Source organism: Erpetoichthys calabaricus, chromosome 18 (genome assembly GCF_900747795.2).
Source record: "Erpetoichthys calabaricus chromosome 18, fErpCal1.3, whole genome shotgun sequence".
In the NCBI taxonomy this organism is placed as follows: Eukaryota; Metazoa; Chordata; class Cladistia; order Polypteriformes; family Polypteridae; genus Erpetoichthys; species Erpetoichthys calabaricus.
The window spans coordinates 57,236,002-57,251,789 of NC_041411.2; the positions used below are offsets into that span (position 1 = coordinate 57,236,002).

The 15,788-nt window shown below is 40.8% G+C and overlaps 1 protein-coding gene across 3 annotated transcripts in view; it reads left to right on the forward strand.

Moving 5' to 3' along the window:
• The window catches only part of syn2b (synapsin IIb), a 270,752-nt gene that overhangs the window by 52,353 nt on the left and 202,611 nt on the right, over window positions 1-15,788 (forward strand). Inside the window, exons 9-13 of one of the 3 annotated variants that reach the window (XM_028825452.2) lie at window positions 7,403-7,505; window positions 9,125-9,274; window positions 9,461-9,527; window positions 12,226-12,439; window positions 12,990-14,091. In XM_028825452.2, coding sequence (XP_028681285.1) covers window positions 7,403-7,505; window positions 9,125-9,274; window positions 9,461-9,527; window positions 12,226-12,439; window positions 12,990-13,125 — 670 coding nt within the window. In that variant the 3' untranslated portion in view covers window positions 13,126-14,091. Of the gene's footprint in view, window positions 1-7,402; window positions 7,506-9,124; window positions 9,275-9,460; window positions 9,528-12,225; window positions 12,440-12,989; window positions 14,092-15,788 lie in introns of those variants that run through there. The other 2 variants (XM_051921476.1, XM_051921477.1) reach the window with 2 other exon arrangements.

Below are 15,788 nucleotides of genomic sequence, written 5' to 3' on the forward strand. Positions count from 1 at the left end.
TTTTCAACAATCCACTCCTCATTGGCGCCGGCACAGTTAAAAAATCATGGCCAAGACACACACAACCCCCATCCCACCCGACACCAAGTCTCTGCATGACGAAATGACAAAGAAGAACTCCCCCGCTTGATGAAAAGATGTAACAACAACAACATGTATTTATATAGCACATTTTTATAAAACAATGTAGGTCAAAGTGCTTTTACAGATGACAAAGAGAAAGTTACAAGAAAAGAAAAATAATTAAGATAAGGCTATAATATTAAAGAACAAATAACAACAAAACAAGATAAGGTCAAATGACTGGGAGGACAGAAAAAAATCCAGTTAGGCTGGAGCATATAACAAAATCTTTAGGGTTTCCAGGGCCAAAAGATTGCACAGCCCCCAATGGACATTCTACATAGCATAAATGTTCCTAAATCAAACCTCTTAGTTTTCATACTTCACATAATAGTATTTTATGAAGTTGGTCTTGTGAGCAGCTGAGACACCACCTTCATTGCATCATCTCACGGGGCTACATGGTGCCTTGATCAGGTGTCTGCACCACCACAGAAGAACCGGAAAAGACACCAGAAAATAGTGTTATAGGGATAGGGATTAGTACAGATTGCAGATCCCTGAAGAATGTGATAATTAAATGCCCTTATGGTCTATTAGGAATACATCTGAAATGTAGCTATGAAAAAGCCATGTTAAAATAATGGATGAATTTCTATAGGTAAAGTATTCCAAGTTTTAGGTGCATAACAGCAAAAGGCCACCTCACCACTTCTTTTAAGCTTAGCTCTTGGAATTATAAGTACATCTCCAATCGATGATCTAAGATTACAACGTGAACAGTAGAGGGACAGGCATTCCAAAATACAGGAAGCATTAGTCATATTTTAAAGTCAATTCTGAATAACACAGGTAACCAATGTTATCATGCTAAAACTGGTGAGATGTGCTTAAATCTTCTTTTTCTAGTTAAGATTCTGGCTGCTGCATTCTGCAGTAATTGCAACCTATTTATGTCTTTCATAAGTAGTCCTGTTAGGAGTGCATTATAGTCATCTAGTCAACTGAAAACAAAAGCATGAATTAGTTCTTCAGTGTCTTGTACAGTTATAAGAGGTCTAACGTTTGCTATATTCCTTAAGTGAAAAAATGCAGTCCTCATAATCCAGTTAATATGTGATTTAAAGTTTAGTTCAGAGTCATTAAATAATCCTAAATTCTTTACCTCTGCCTTGATTTACAATCCTAAGAGATCAAGTTTATTTCTAATACCCTCATTATATCCATGTTTGCCAATCAGTAAGATTTCTGTTTATTCCTTACTTAGTTTGAAAAAAAATACTACTCATTTATTCAGAAATACTGCTAAAACATTGGACTTTGGATCATTGCAAACTCCAAGGGTCAAAATGACTAAGGGGGACATCTTTCCCCTACTTAATGAAACAATTGAGTTTTGAACATGAAAGTAGGAAATAGCATGCAACATTAAACTATTGGGTGTCTACATGCAGCACTGTTAAAAGTATGATTAACCATTTGTTAGGGAGTTTAGTCACCCAGGGGCCTTTGGGGGTCTAAACCCAGGGCTTGTATGTTCATGTTCTTTTTGTATTTGCTACAGAAATCTCAAGCATAGTAACATATTTTAAGAGTAAGAATTAAATATTAAACGACAAAAGAGTAGGGGTACCACCTGGTAACCCTGTTTAATAATGGGTGTAGGACAAACTAGAAAAAGAAAACACTCACATGTGCAAAACTGCCTTAAAGACATATAAGCAAAATAAACATTGAGGGATTGTTCTGTCCTCAAGTGATTGTCCTCTAATGTACACCCACTTTTGGTGACTTCAGGTCTTTTATATCACATTCTGGAAGGGGCAGGAGCTTATGGCTGAAGTAGGAGATAGGTCACTCCAGTTAGTGAACCTCTGAACTGCAGATGGAAGGAAATGGAGTTCATGACAGCACCTCCTTTGTGCTCAGAGTGGTATTGCTTACCTTATCGGAGTCCTGAAGATGTCCCCCAAGCCCATGTGCTTGACATGCACCCCCCACCACCAACCATTTGCCAGACGGACCTAACAGAGAAGTTGTGGATATGGGAAAGGGCATCAGTATTAATATGAAGAAGCCCTCAGAAATGGAGTGCATTGACCTTATAAGGCTGTAAGTCCAAGAATCATCATGTGACTCCAGGGTTGGCCTCCTTATGAGTCACAAGCCACTGAAGTGGGGCATGATCAATCACCAAAGTAAATTCCCAACCCAGGAGATAATACTTCAGCTATGTGATTGTCCGCTTAATGACTAGGGTTTCATGCTCGATTGCAGAATACCTTCTTTTCTGATTCAATGATTTCTGGCTAAGGTAAATCATGAGATGTTCAGCACTGTTGACCCTCTACTAAGCATGGCTTTAAGCCAGTGTCAGACTTGTTGGTCTAGAAAGAAAAAAGAAGTGAAAATTCAAGAGCAATCACAATTGCTACAGACAACAGGGCCATCTTTAGGTTAAGGAAAGCTGTTTTAGCATTTCAGTTCCATACCACTCAAGTTTGGGGCTTGTTTCTAAATTCATTCTATTAACGACATAGCTCTTTTAAAGAACTGAGGCATGAAGTATTGTTTATATCCGGCAAGACAGAGGAAAGTTTGAACCTGCCATTTTGCTTGCAGCCAGGGACAGTCACAAATGGTTATGTCCCTTGAGCATTGTGGTTTGACCTTGCCCCATCCCACCATGTAGCCTAAGGCCTCAGTCAATCTAAACCTAATCTAAACACTGGGGCTTGTGAATGACTTTGAGCACTGTCAAAATGTGTCTCATGTCATCCTCCCAGGTGCTGAAATTAATGACATCATCGTTGAAGTAAGCAGCACTATAGCTGCTTCTATATGGGGCCAAAGAATTTCATTTACCAGATACTGGAATGTCATCCATGCCCCATATTCCAAATGGTTGAATGTGGTATTGCTAGTGTACACTGGGGTGCTAAATGCAATCTTCCTTTAAACGAATTTGCCAATAGCCCTTAGTCAATTCAAGAGTGGTTAAGTATTGAGTCTTACTGAGTAATTTGAGGAGGTCATCCACATGTGGCTTAAATAGTCATCAAAATGAGACTTGGTTAAGGCAACAGAAATTATTCCAAAGTGATAACTACCATCGGGTTTTGGCACTAAAACAATTAGACTAGACTGGGGACTAGGGCTATCTTCAATAACCTCTAGTTCTAGTTCATTTGATTTCTAACTCAACTTCTACTTTCTTTGTCTGCAGGTGACGACACAGTCATTCGTAAACCATGATCCCTGGTTCATTCACAATGTGATGAGCAATCAGGGAATTCAGACCTGGCTTGACATTAATAACATCCTTTTACAGTTGTTTCTGTGAAAGGGGTTTAATTCATTACCAACATTAAAAGATACTGTGTTAATGAAGAGTAATCTAACCGTGCCAGAGTTTGGCAGAGCCTCCTCCAGTTCCTCCCAACTCTATAGCAAATTAATGTGGTAGACTCAGTCTTGGTTAGCATTGGTTAATAAGGCAATCCCCATCATTCTTTAATTTTATATAGCCCCTGCCAATGAGCCACAAATTGAGAATGTGTAGTTGGAATCAATATTACACCTCTTTTCCTGGCTGAAATTCATGCTGGGTGGCCACTGTTTTTTTTGTATTCACTGTTTTATAGGAATGATCTCTGGATATTGAATATGGGTTGAATAATCTACAAGCACCAGGATTACTTATGTCCTCAAGTAGATTGGTTGAGTGGATCAACTATATCAACTCTCAACTAACTACTCAAAATGAATATCAATAATGAGCATTGGAATAATTTTTTAAATTCTCTCCAGTAGTTTTTCTGTGCTTAAATGTGCCCACAAAAGATGGGCGCATTCCAACTCACACTCCTCTCCTTGAAAGAACAGAGGGATAAGGAGTTGATGCTGTACTGTATCTCTTTCTGATGTGCAGATACCCTACCCAATAGATCACTCCTGATACAGACCTGAAGGAATGGAATTAGATGCTGGTTGGCCCTTTATTGAAATTACAGCATTCCGTGCAAAGCTCAGTGAATCATTGTTCCACTGCTCTTGCTTAAATGTAGTGGACAATGGCCATTACTGAAACTGCAGAATGATCAATGGATCAGATGTGGCTTTTTAGGCAAGGTTTTTCCTCAGTTTCAGCAATCCTTTGATTTCCATTTATTATTGCAGTACCTGTACTGGAATGAGTGAGAGGGTTAAATACAGCCACAGTACATTACATGTGAATGTGTATCTATCTGCAGTCAATCAGCTCATCAAGCCAGGAGCAGTGGGGAATCACGTGATCCAGCTTGCCACATTTATAGCTGTGGGCTGGAGACAGCAGCTCTTTGCAGTAAGCTCCTAACTCAGATTCTTTGCAATTGGGCTCTGAAAGGTTGGACAGACTGGGTGAGGCTTGTGCTTCTCATCTGGTTTCTTCACTTGTAAGGCAGAGTAGTGACACTCAATTATCTCAACCACTCCCTTCATATTATTAGAGTGCTGTCTGATGAGGCAAGTAAGGCTTTCAGGCAGAAAGTTGCAGGATAGTAGGTATAGACTGGTATAGATTGTATAGTTGGTATAGATGGTATGGTTGCAGGATACCATCTCAGCTACTTTGTCTATGAAGTTGTCCCTGGACCTCAGCTATCTGGCAATTTTTCCCCATAAATCGAATACCTTGCTTTGTGACAGTTGATCTGGGTCGAAGAACCAGTCATGGCAATTGTTTGCTAGACTATCTCCTTTTTTAAGATGGTGTAATCATCTGCATCTCTTTCTTCATAATACACCCGTTGCTCCTTCCCAGTATAGAATGAGGCCAGTATCTATGCCCAGTTTTATGATAACCAGTTACACCTGCTGGCAGGTGTTTCAAAAATTAACATACATTTCAATATCATTGCAAGGTGGGCAATGGGATTAGTACCTGTGATGGTCCCAAGGCCCTTATTTCTGCCCTTAATGCCTCCATCATGATGTGCTGTGCCTCTGCAAAGTCAGTCAACTGTGTCATGACTTGCTCCTGTCTTTACTCGATATTGCAGATTACTTCACAGGGGACCGGTTGGGCTTGCTGCTGCTCCATGCCGTATCCTGATAAATACTGAGTAAGAGTAAGAAGGAACTTTTAGGTGCAAAAAGGGTTGGGGTATCATCCAGTAACCCTGTTTAGTAACAGATTATGGGAAAATGGCAAAAGAAAATGTACTTGCAGGTACAAAACTGGCTTGTAGACAATTGAACAAAATAAACTTTGAGAGATCTTTCTGTCATTCCCAAGTGGCTTTCCTCTAATGAACAACCATTTCTTGTGATTTTGAGTCTTTTATATTGTTAGCCTGGAAGAGATGGAGTTTTGTGGTAAAAGCAGAAGCTGTATCACTTGTCATTCAGTCAGTAAGCATGTGAACAGCAGATGGAAACGGAGATGGTGTTAATCACAGTACCCCCCTTTTGGATGGTATTGCTTACCTTATTAGAGCCCTGAAAATGTCCCTCAAATATATGAGGTTGCCACACATGCAATGTATAAGAACTATAAAATGTTTATCTAAACATTTAAAATAAACAAGAGTTAGGTTAACTTTTTTTGTCTATGCAGTAACTTCAGTTTCCACTCACATCTCCGCCATATCAGCATTCTTCTTTTCTATTTATTTACACCTGCCTTTGGAATCATAGTTAATACTAAGTTGTAACAAAAACAGAAACAACCTGACAATCTTCAAATGTTTGTAAAGTGATTTTAGTATCAACAAGTGGAAAGTGCTACATGTAGGCAAACATGATATTAATTATAAACACAAGATGGGCAACATTGACCCACAGCAAACAAACTCTGAAAAGAATTTATGGTCTTATATTGACACTATATTCTCATCCTCCAAGCAGCTCAGAAAAGCAATTTTAAAACAAATAAAATGTTAGATCATATTGTAAAGACAATGACAAAAGATTAACAAAAGCTTATTTGTCTTAAATTCTGTAATTCACAAGTTATCTCCAATGTGAAAAATGGTGTGCAGTCCTGGTCACCACACTAACAAAAGATATATATATCCACACTAGAAGCTATGTAGAGGCAAGCAACTATGTAAGTGCCCCCCTGAACTAAAATACTACCAAAAGAAAAATTCTGTAGTCTTTCACAGATACAACTACAGTTAGGTCCATAAATATTTGGACAGAGACAACTTTTTTCTAATTTTGGTTCTGTACATTACCACAATGAATTTTAAATGAAACAACTCAGATGCAGTTGAAGTGCAGACTTTCAACTTTAATTCAGTGGGGTGAACAAAACGATTGCATAGAAATGTGAGGCAACTAAAGCATATGGGAGCTCATTCTAGCTCTTCAAAATGATCAAACAGCAGTGATAAAATTGATCTAGTAAACTTCATCCAAGTATAAAGTAAATCAGGAACAAGTCTTCAGTCTTGCTTTTAGTCAGTGCATTCATTGTGAAAAACAGGAGGCACTTACTACTGTACAATGGGAATCTAGTAACAAATATTTTATTATAACAGAGGCACTGAATTCTTGAAAAAATTTGAATAGGATGCTGGAACTACTTAATAATTAACTGAAAAAACAAAATTGATGAACTTAACAACCTCCTCTCATTTGCATTTTTTATGTTTTTATTTCATGAAAAGATTTATTTTGATGTAATTATTTCAGTATTATTATAAAAATTATAATCTTTTAGGGCACTGAATAATTTTTAAGATGGATGTTTCAGCATCTAGAAGGCCACTTCTTTACTGTTGCAGAAGAAAGATTTAAAAAAATAACACTGCTGTTCTGCTTTTCCTGGTGAAGGTCTTGGTGGAAACATGTTGAACTGGGGTGGATGCGGCCATCTATTCTCTGGCAACTATTTTGAGTTTGTCCTGGGGTATTCCCAGATGCTCCCAAGCCAGTCAAGACATAATGTCTCCAGTGTGCTGTGGGACTGCCCCTGGGTTTTCTCCCAGTTAACTGTGCTAGGTCTGCCCAAACCACCTTAACTGCCTCCTCTTCATCTGGAGAAGCATTAGCTCTACTCTAAGATCTTATGCTATTGTTAAGTTTCTTATTGTATCATTATGAATTAGCCCAGCAGCCCTAAGAAGGAATCTAATTCAGCCAATCCTCTTGCATTCCCATACTTTCACAACCAAGAGCTCATAACAATAGACAACAATGTAAACTGATCAGTAAACTGAAAAGTATATCCAAAAACACAACTCCTGCTTCTTCGCCATAGACTGGTGCAACATCTGCAAAGCAACCACTTACATGCGGGGAAGCTGCTCAATTCTTAAACAGACCTGTCACAACTATCTCCACTCAATAGGTACAAGCTGTGGACTGATGCCTGCTCCCAGATGTTTGGAGGTCTGGATATTTGCGCAGTCAAAGCCCTTCATGGCAAAGATGGCAAAGACTATATTACAGAGGTACGTAACAGCAATTGCATAAATCTTCCAGGTACATGCCGTCATTGAAACACTATCACAGAGCCAAGTTCCAATGATGCATGAGACAGTTTGTATGCTAACTAACAGAATCACTGTTCTGGTTGTGTATATTGTGAGCATGTGCAGATCTACATATGTGTGCATGTATTGTAACCATGCCAACACTTGGTACTGTCTAGGGTTTTGAAATAAAATTCTTTTAATGTAAGGTGGTTACAAAAACAAAAAAAGAACCACAGTCTCGTAAAAGTGGTAACTGCTTCGTTCTGATTAGGGTAGGAGTGTGGGTTAATGTGTCCTGATTTCACATAAGGTCTGAGATCTTGCTTCTCCCCTGTATCTTGACAGGATTTCTACTTGCTCCAAACAGGTAGCTGCTGTTGTCATGCCCTCTCCAACTCAAGCAAGTGGCAGTCACCAATATCTTTGTGTAGTGGTTACAAAAGGCCTTGAGGCATCAAGAAACACTGCCTGCCAATGGCATGTGGACACATTATACCCTTGTACTTTTCTGTGTGTACATGACTAAGCTGTACACATTTATGTGCGTATATGAGAATGTATAGACATGTACATAGAAGTAAGTGTGCATATATTATACTATTTGTGAGTGACATTGACAATCTGAGAGTGTTCGGGACAAAAAAAAACGCAGGGATATTTGTGAGGCATACTAGTATAGGCTAAGCTATAAATCAGCCTAACCTGTCTTGAAGTTGTGCTATCAGATATAAAAGCAGTATGACAAGCTTACAAATTCCGCCATCTTCACTGAGTTTTTTTTGTATTTATGTCATAAATACTGTACATACAGTGGGTAGAATTATTTACTTCAGCAGTAGTGTGTACACTTATTTCTTCATAATGTTGCTTTTTGAAGAAAGGAAAAAATAAGAAGGCATACATATAGATAATTGTACAACTGGCTTTCACAGTTAAAATGTTCTGTAAGCAGCAGAGTAATCCTAGTCACTACATGCAATGGCTGTTTATTGCACACATCCATAGAGTTGTAGGTATGCCCAGTAGGTTCTAATGTCCCTGTTTTAGCTTGGTCCATTGATAAATTTTATTGTGCGGCTGAATACAAAGCATAGTTCATCAAGATGACAGACGCTGAAAACGTGACATCCAGGCTGCCCTCATCCTATAATTCTTCTCATTAGCTAACCTAACGACTGTTTCATATTTTGTGCATGGCAAAGCAGGACCGTAATGAATAAGGATAATCTGCCAGTGCTTGGTCAGTATCACTCCTAGAAACTGGGATCACAGTTCCTTATTGTGCTGGAAGCAATAAAAGCATTGGTAGTCTTTGTTGCAGCTTTGCAACATTTCAAGATCAAGTTTATGAATGAAGAATTAAAATGCAGTATCTAATGTCCAGATTTGTCTCAATGACCAGCGGATCCACTATCAACAGAACTGCAAATGGACTCACTCTGGAATAAAGATTCTGATTTTTCCTCTTATTTCAGTCATTTACAGCCAGTGTATCCTGATTGAGATCAGAATTCCACCAACCAACTCATCAGGAATTCTGTTGGGTGAAGAGAACCACAATTTCTACTGTTCACTTGTCACTTTCTCTTTCTTAGGTAATTGGCTCTTCCATGCAGCTCATTGGAGAGCACCAGGCTGAAGACAGACAACTGATTGCAGATATGGTCGTGGCCAAAATGAACCAGGTGCTGTCCAGAACAGCAAATGCTTCTCCGCAGAGAAGTATCAGCACCCAACAGCCCCAGGTAGTCTTATCATAGAATAATCTAGCATATCTGCACAGTCCAGACAATGTCCCGGGGTGATCAGAGCTCATTGACTGTAGTACTGAATATTTACATTGGCAGCAGTGGTCCCCCGGTCAAGAGCACATGCAGTAAGCACAGTATTTAACATATATATGCATTTCTTCTGCTTTCTCACTGTTTCAGAGTGGTTTGCTCCAAGATGGTCAGACAGAGTCCAGCAAGACCCAAGCCCAGCGACCAGCCCCTCAAGGTTGTTTACAGTACATTCTCGACTGTAATGGCATTGCAGTTGGACCAAAACAAGTCCAGGCCACCTAAAATGCCGACCACAAAAGCAATTCTTACCAAAAAAGAAGATGAGACAAAATTAACGTGCAGTTTTTGCAGTGTTTCAGTGCTCACCTGGACTGTGTTTTTCTATGCAGTGTCAAGACGTAGCGTCCACCTGTGTTCATGTGCGTGTTTTAATGGCTGCCTGCTCCTCTGTATCATTGTGATTTTCAGGGCTCTTGGTGGTGGTGTACGAAACAGAGTTGTGTGTTGTTCACTAGTCTTTTCTTTTTCTCTATTCCTCTACCAGTCCACACGTGAGGTGCCTGTACATTTTTCACCACACTTGTCCTGCTAAGCGTCTTCCTTCATTTAACACGGAGGCTGCAAATGGCAACCTTGAACTTAAGCAGGAAATGCCCAGCCACTTGGCACTGAGATTAGCAAACTGGATTCCCTCTCAGTTTGTCTCTGATCACAAGTGGTGCAGTCAACTGCCCAGGGATTACCAGTTTAATGAAATGTCCTAATTGCTTGCCCACCTGCCTCATGTTATTAGTTTATTTACTTACACGATTACTTACCTCCCTCTTTTAGAAATATACTTTATCTCTCTTCCTTGTTTGTGTCCAGTTCTGTTCAATTCATTTATATATACTTTATTTCAGTTTCATATTCACACCTTTCCTCAATTCTTTGTTTACTAGTTTCCTGTTTTTATTTATTACTTCCTTGTCTTCATTTCAATTTTTATTTGCTTACAGACTTTTTATCATTTATTCCCTTTTCATTCTTCTTTCATTGTCTGTTTCATTATTTCTCTTTGTAGACATAATTCTTGAGCAGTGATGTCAGAGATGGCCACCTGTTTTGTGTCTATGTAACAGATTGTTTCAGAAATGCAGCTTTGCTCAATGAGCTCTCATCAACATGCTGTGGCTTTGCCCTCATCCATGCAGCTCCTAGAAAGATAAATGCCCCTACACTAGCCACCGCTAAGATTTTAAGTCACTCAAGATCAAGTTCTTTAGGTCCAAACAGCTACATACTCCAGGCAAATGTGGGTTGCTCATAGGGTATTAGTGATGTTTCATGCCAGCAGTCAGGGAACAAATAAGAGTTTGAGCCTATGAGAAGGCATGTGAGTTTTTTTATTTATTTGTTTAGAAGTTTATTCTTTTATATTGGTCATTTGCTGCTGGAGTCTGTTTCCTGGAAGACCAATTTTTGGGTTACCTACCCATATGTTATACATGAATAATAAGAAGAAGAAGCAGCTGCAGTCAGAATAACAGTCTTGTACACCCAGTAGTTGCAGCCTGCCACATCTATGTCTTCCTTGGCTGGGAGTCCATGAAGAATCGAGGCCACAGCTTCTTTATTCATTAAAAGACTTCGAATTTGGAGAGGAACCATTAGGGTAGCAGTGTCCTGCCTCCAGTCTGGCTCAGCAGATAAGATGAAGCTGCCCAGGGCACATGCAGTCAAAATGAAGAAGCTTGCTCTGTTGGGAACTTTGCTTGGGACGATTTGCCTGTTTTGGAAATGCCTGCATTCTCCTTCTCTGCCTCTCTCTGACTTCTGAAAAAAGCTCATTAACAAGCAGCTGCAACCACAACAAGCAATTATCTGTGATGCACACACCATTCTCTTAGTTCCACTTCCATGAATCTGCAGAGCTGTAGGCCATATCATTGATGTATCTGCCTTTCATTTGAACGTTAATTGTCAAGATAAGTCATGGAGTTAGGGAAACATTAAAGTTTGCAAAAGCAGTGACCTAAGTATTAGCAGTGGGCCGCTTGGCATTATCCATCCAGTGCCTGATAGGTGCCAGCAGTCAATTACCCTCAGTTCTTTAGGTGCACATTTCAGGCACAGGAATGTCTGGGCATACTGCAGAAACCTCCTAGGCTTGTGCAGACTTTTGACTGGTATTAGTGGGCTGTGTGTGGCCAGCATGTTGGCATTTTTACAAAATCATGTTGGATTGGTAGCTCTGCTTCTTTTGTGACACATTTTGCTCAAACTAACCCCAAATACCCTCTGACAAGCTATAGCTTTCTTTCACTTTTTGTCTGATTCCCAGTGTGAGCCAAGATTTGGCTCCTTGTTTGCGCCCTGGTGCTTGTGGGCGTGAGTGTGACGAGTGACAAAAAGAAACTCTTTGATGGCTATGCATGCCCCCCTCCTGAAAATGATGTATGAAGTGTTGAAATCCTTTTTATGTTTTTATTAGAGAAATAAAAGATTGTATAAACAATGTGTGTGTTGCTTCTTTTGTGGGAGCCGGTGAGCTGATGAAAACTGGGCACCTCCACTCTCCGGCGCCCCAAGCAGACCCAGTCCCCCAGTGCTCCCTAGTTGCGCATGCCTCCTTTACTGCATTGCATGATTCTAGAGTATTGTACTTGTTCCAGTCTGCCCCCTGCTGTTTCCCATGTGGCATTCTTTGCAATCCTTAAACCCTTACAGTCTTTTCATATCCAAAGAAGTGGAGCAGTATTCCAAGACCGAGTGCAATTTTGCTGCCTTTCCTTGGATATTGTTTGCATTTCTATTTGATTGTCTTGTCTTAAATCTTTTTTAAAAGGTTTAGTGTCATTTATAAGTCAGCGCAGGAGAACAGGCCTTTTGCTGCATGTAACAATATCAAGTGTTTCTTGTGCTGAAATTAGGGGGCCCATGGCAACCCCAAAGTCAAGAGGTGGTGCAAGAGCAAGCCCAGGGTCCATCTGCAGAGGGAGTGAACCCCCAGCTGGCACCTCCTCCCACCAGCCAGCAAGGACAAGGGGTGCCCCCCACAGGACAGATACTGCAACAACAGCCACCACCCCGGCCTCAGCCTCCAGTAATCTCACAGCAGAGAACCCTGCCGCATCCACAGCTCAAGTAAGAAAAATGTCTTGATTTTTCTGACCAAGGGAGAGGGAAAATATGAAAGTCAGAGGCTCTCTGAGTACACCCACTCAGTCTATCGGGTTCGGCTGTGGCCAGTCAAAATGTTTTAGGTGCATTCCTGCTCCAAGACTCCTCATATCATTTCAGGATTGTTTTATTTCTAATACTGTCAAAACCTGTAAAGAGAAAGGTGAAGCTGCTTTTTAGTGGCCAGCATGCTCAGCAGTGCTCACTAGAGTGAGTGGGGCTCAGTAGCAGTTATCATGACTGACTCTGATATTCTAGCATGTTCTCTTAACAACCCAACATGTCTGGTGTAGTATCTTACAAATGTAGGTGAAGGTAAAGTAGAAAGTGCTGCCAATTCCCAAGGCAAAAAGAGTAAAGCTTATGTAGAAACTGGGAGAACCAAACATAAGGTGCATGTCTCAGCATGATCTCCTCCATATCTCCTACCTGGCCAGGTGTCCACTTTGCAGTCATCGCATCCAACCAACATTCTCAACTTGAATCACTAAGCCTATGTCTCTATGTTTTACAGCAAGTCGCAGTCACTGACCAACGCCTTCAGCTTCAGTGAGTCGCCCTTCTTTCGCTCCAGTGTCAATGAGGATGAAGCCAAAGCAGAGACCATCCGCAGCCTGAGGAAATCCTTTGCCAGTTTGTTTTCAGATTGAACTGTGCGATTCCCAATGTTTTTGTAGAGAGGCAGACAGAGGAGGACCTCCTCTGTGATCATGTGCACCCAAACCTGAACCTCCCTTTTCAGCTGTCTGTGAATCCTTAAATCAGCTAAGTATTCTTCCTCTCTGTAGCTCATAGCAGGCCCTTACTTTATCCCTGTATCCCACATAGGCCTGAGGCCTACTGTTTTGTCAATCTGTACTCGCCCTGCTTTATCTGTGTGCAATAAGCACTGGCTTATTAGAGCTTGGCTTTGTAGCATTCTTCTCCTCTAACTCTACTTCTTATGTTCTCACCTTCTTATGTTGCTCTCTGACCCTTTTGTTAGTATTGTAAAATCTAATTTGTCACTCTGTGCTCTATGTATTAGTTGTGGACTCTCCTTGTCTGTGGATTGGTGGCTACCTGAGTTCAGTTGTGTACCGCCACTTTAAAACTAAGAATGCCTACTTCATAGGACTATAGCTCTCAATTTGTTCTGTGTTTTATGGCTTTGTTTTTCAGCTCTAACCCAATATTAGATCTGTTTCTCTTATTATTGAACTCCTCTTGGCTCACTTTAGCCCCATTTTATTTCTGTACCTCTCAGTCCACCACTATGAACATGTCTCCAGCTTTACGCCTGTGACCCTCACTCTGTGCAACGAGACACATCAGACCATGACCCCAGTTTGACCCTGTGACCCACTTCCTTAACATCTGCAGGCCAGCTTTATATACTCTTTAAACTTGGCAGTACAAGAGTGACTTTTCCAGCTATACCATAAATATCAGAGACGACACTCGTGCAGCCTCCTGTTAAAGAGCAGTTCAAGTTTAACAAAACAGAGCTCTACACCTGATGGCCTTGCTGTGTGCCGTTCAGCTCCCCACTTCTCTAGCCACTCATGTTCCAGGGGAGCCATTTTCCTGCTTATTAGTTGTACATTTGCTAAAGAATAAACGTGTGACCAAAATAATGTTTGCAAATCCAGAATTTGTGACTCAGCAAATTCACCGAAAGACAGTGTCTTCCAGCTATTAGCTCTTCTTTAATATTGTTTTCCTGCACCAATTATTTTTCACTGATGAATAGACTCTCCTTTATTGCATACAGTACATTGTTTTTGTTGTAACATTTCCTTTGGTGGTATAAGTGGTGAGGGCTCTCAGCCACAAGGGGTCAGTCAAACACTGTAAGAATGCTGTCAAAAACCCAGCAAGACTTAAAACAGTTATATTATATACCAATGAGCTTTTTGTTGTCTTAGTTTCTAGTACATAAGGTTTAGTAGGACTCAGCATCTGCTCCAATTGGTCTCCTGGACCTTAAAGTGATCTAATGAACATTGAGAGTTCTGTCATCTATCTGGGGATCCTCAGGACCTCAAACTACTGTTGTTCTCTACAGAATACTACCAGTATTTTCTGAGCCACTGGACTTGGTACCACTACACCCCAGGAGTACAGGACCTGTCAACATCTCTGATGGTGCAAAGTACTGCAAGAGCTTAAAAGCTTGTCAACATTATACTTTTGTCTGTCAGCCTAGTACTGTCACTTGTCTGCAAGCATGGATCATCTTTTTACAATAAGCAGCACAGCACATAAAAGAAACAAAGACATGCTGTGTAGCCGGGCAACACACTAAGCTTATTAGAGCAATTAACAGCTATAAGTGTGCCAACTGTCACGGACAGGACCTGCTGTGCTCAAAGGGGCCCCAAAGGGAAATGCTTCACCAGTTCACCCAACTGGGCTGACTGTACTGAGAACAGCTCTTACCAGCACCACAACACTGACTGAAACTGGCCACTCACCAGTTACCACTGGACTGGCCTTGATTGTGCTAGGCTGTCAGCTTGAGACAACTGCAGTGGCTGCAATGGGGTACAGTTTATAAGAGGTAGTGACCGCTCATAGCAAAGCTGTACAGCACAAGTATTTGTAGAGCACAGCTGGAAAATATACAAAACTGAACTGGGGCTGGGCTGCCAACCTGGGACAACAAGATTGGTGTCAACAGAAACAGGCTTTCAGGAATGACAACTAGAAAGATCAGAATGGAACTGGGCTGTCAAACCATAATAAGAAGACTAGTAAAAGTAGAGACAGGCTGGTCATTATTAGACCAGAGCAAATCAGCCATTTAGTTAACACCAGGATTAATAAAAAACAGAGCAGAAATGCCAAACAGTTAATAACAGGCTGGTGACAGTGTAGCTGGGTTAGCAGCCAGTGACTAGTGGACTGGTCACAGCAGCAGAGAGCTGCTAACAGATCACAGTTGGACTAGACCAGCAGAGTTGATTTATGAAAAGAGTGGCAAGTGGACTGGTCATAGCAGAGCTGGGCAGCAAAAAGGTGACAAGAAGACTGGTTACAGAAACGTTGGACTGATGAGCACAATTGAACTGAGAACAGAGGACGTGAGTAGCAAAGCAAGGACAACTTAGCCAATCAGTCTGACTGCTGATCAGTAATACCTAAGATTATGCACAGTCTGGGGTTTGGGTATGGGAGCTGTAGTTTTGTTGATCTGCAAAAAGTAGGCTAAACTCCACTAACAGAATCTTGCTGCTATGAATTTCAGGGAAAACTGTAGATTGTCTTGTGAGGGTTTTCTTCAAGAAGGCAGACTCTAGAGTTCTGGCATGTGCTATGGTAATGTAGCTGG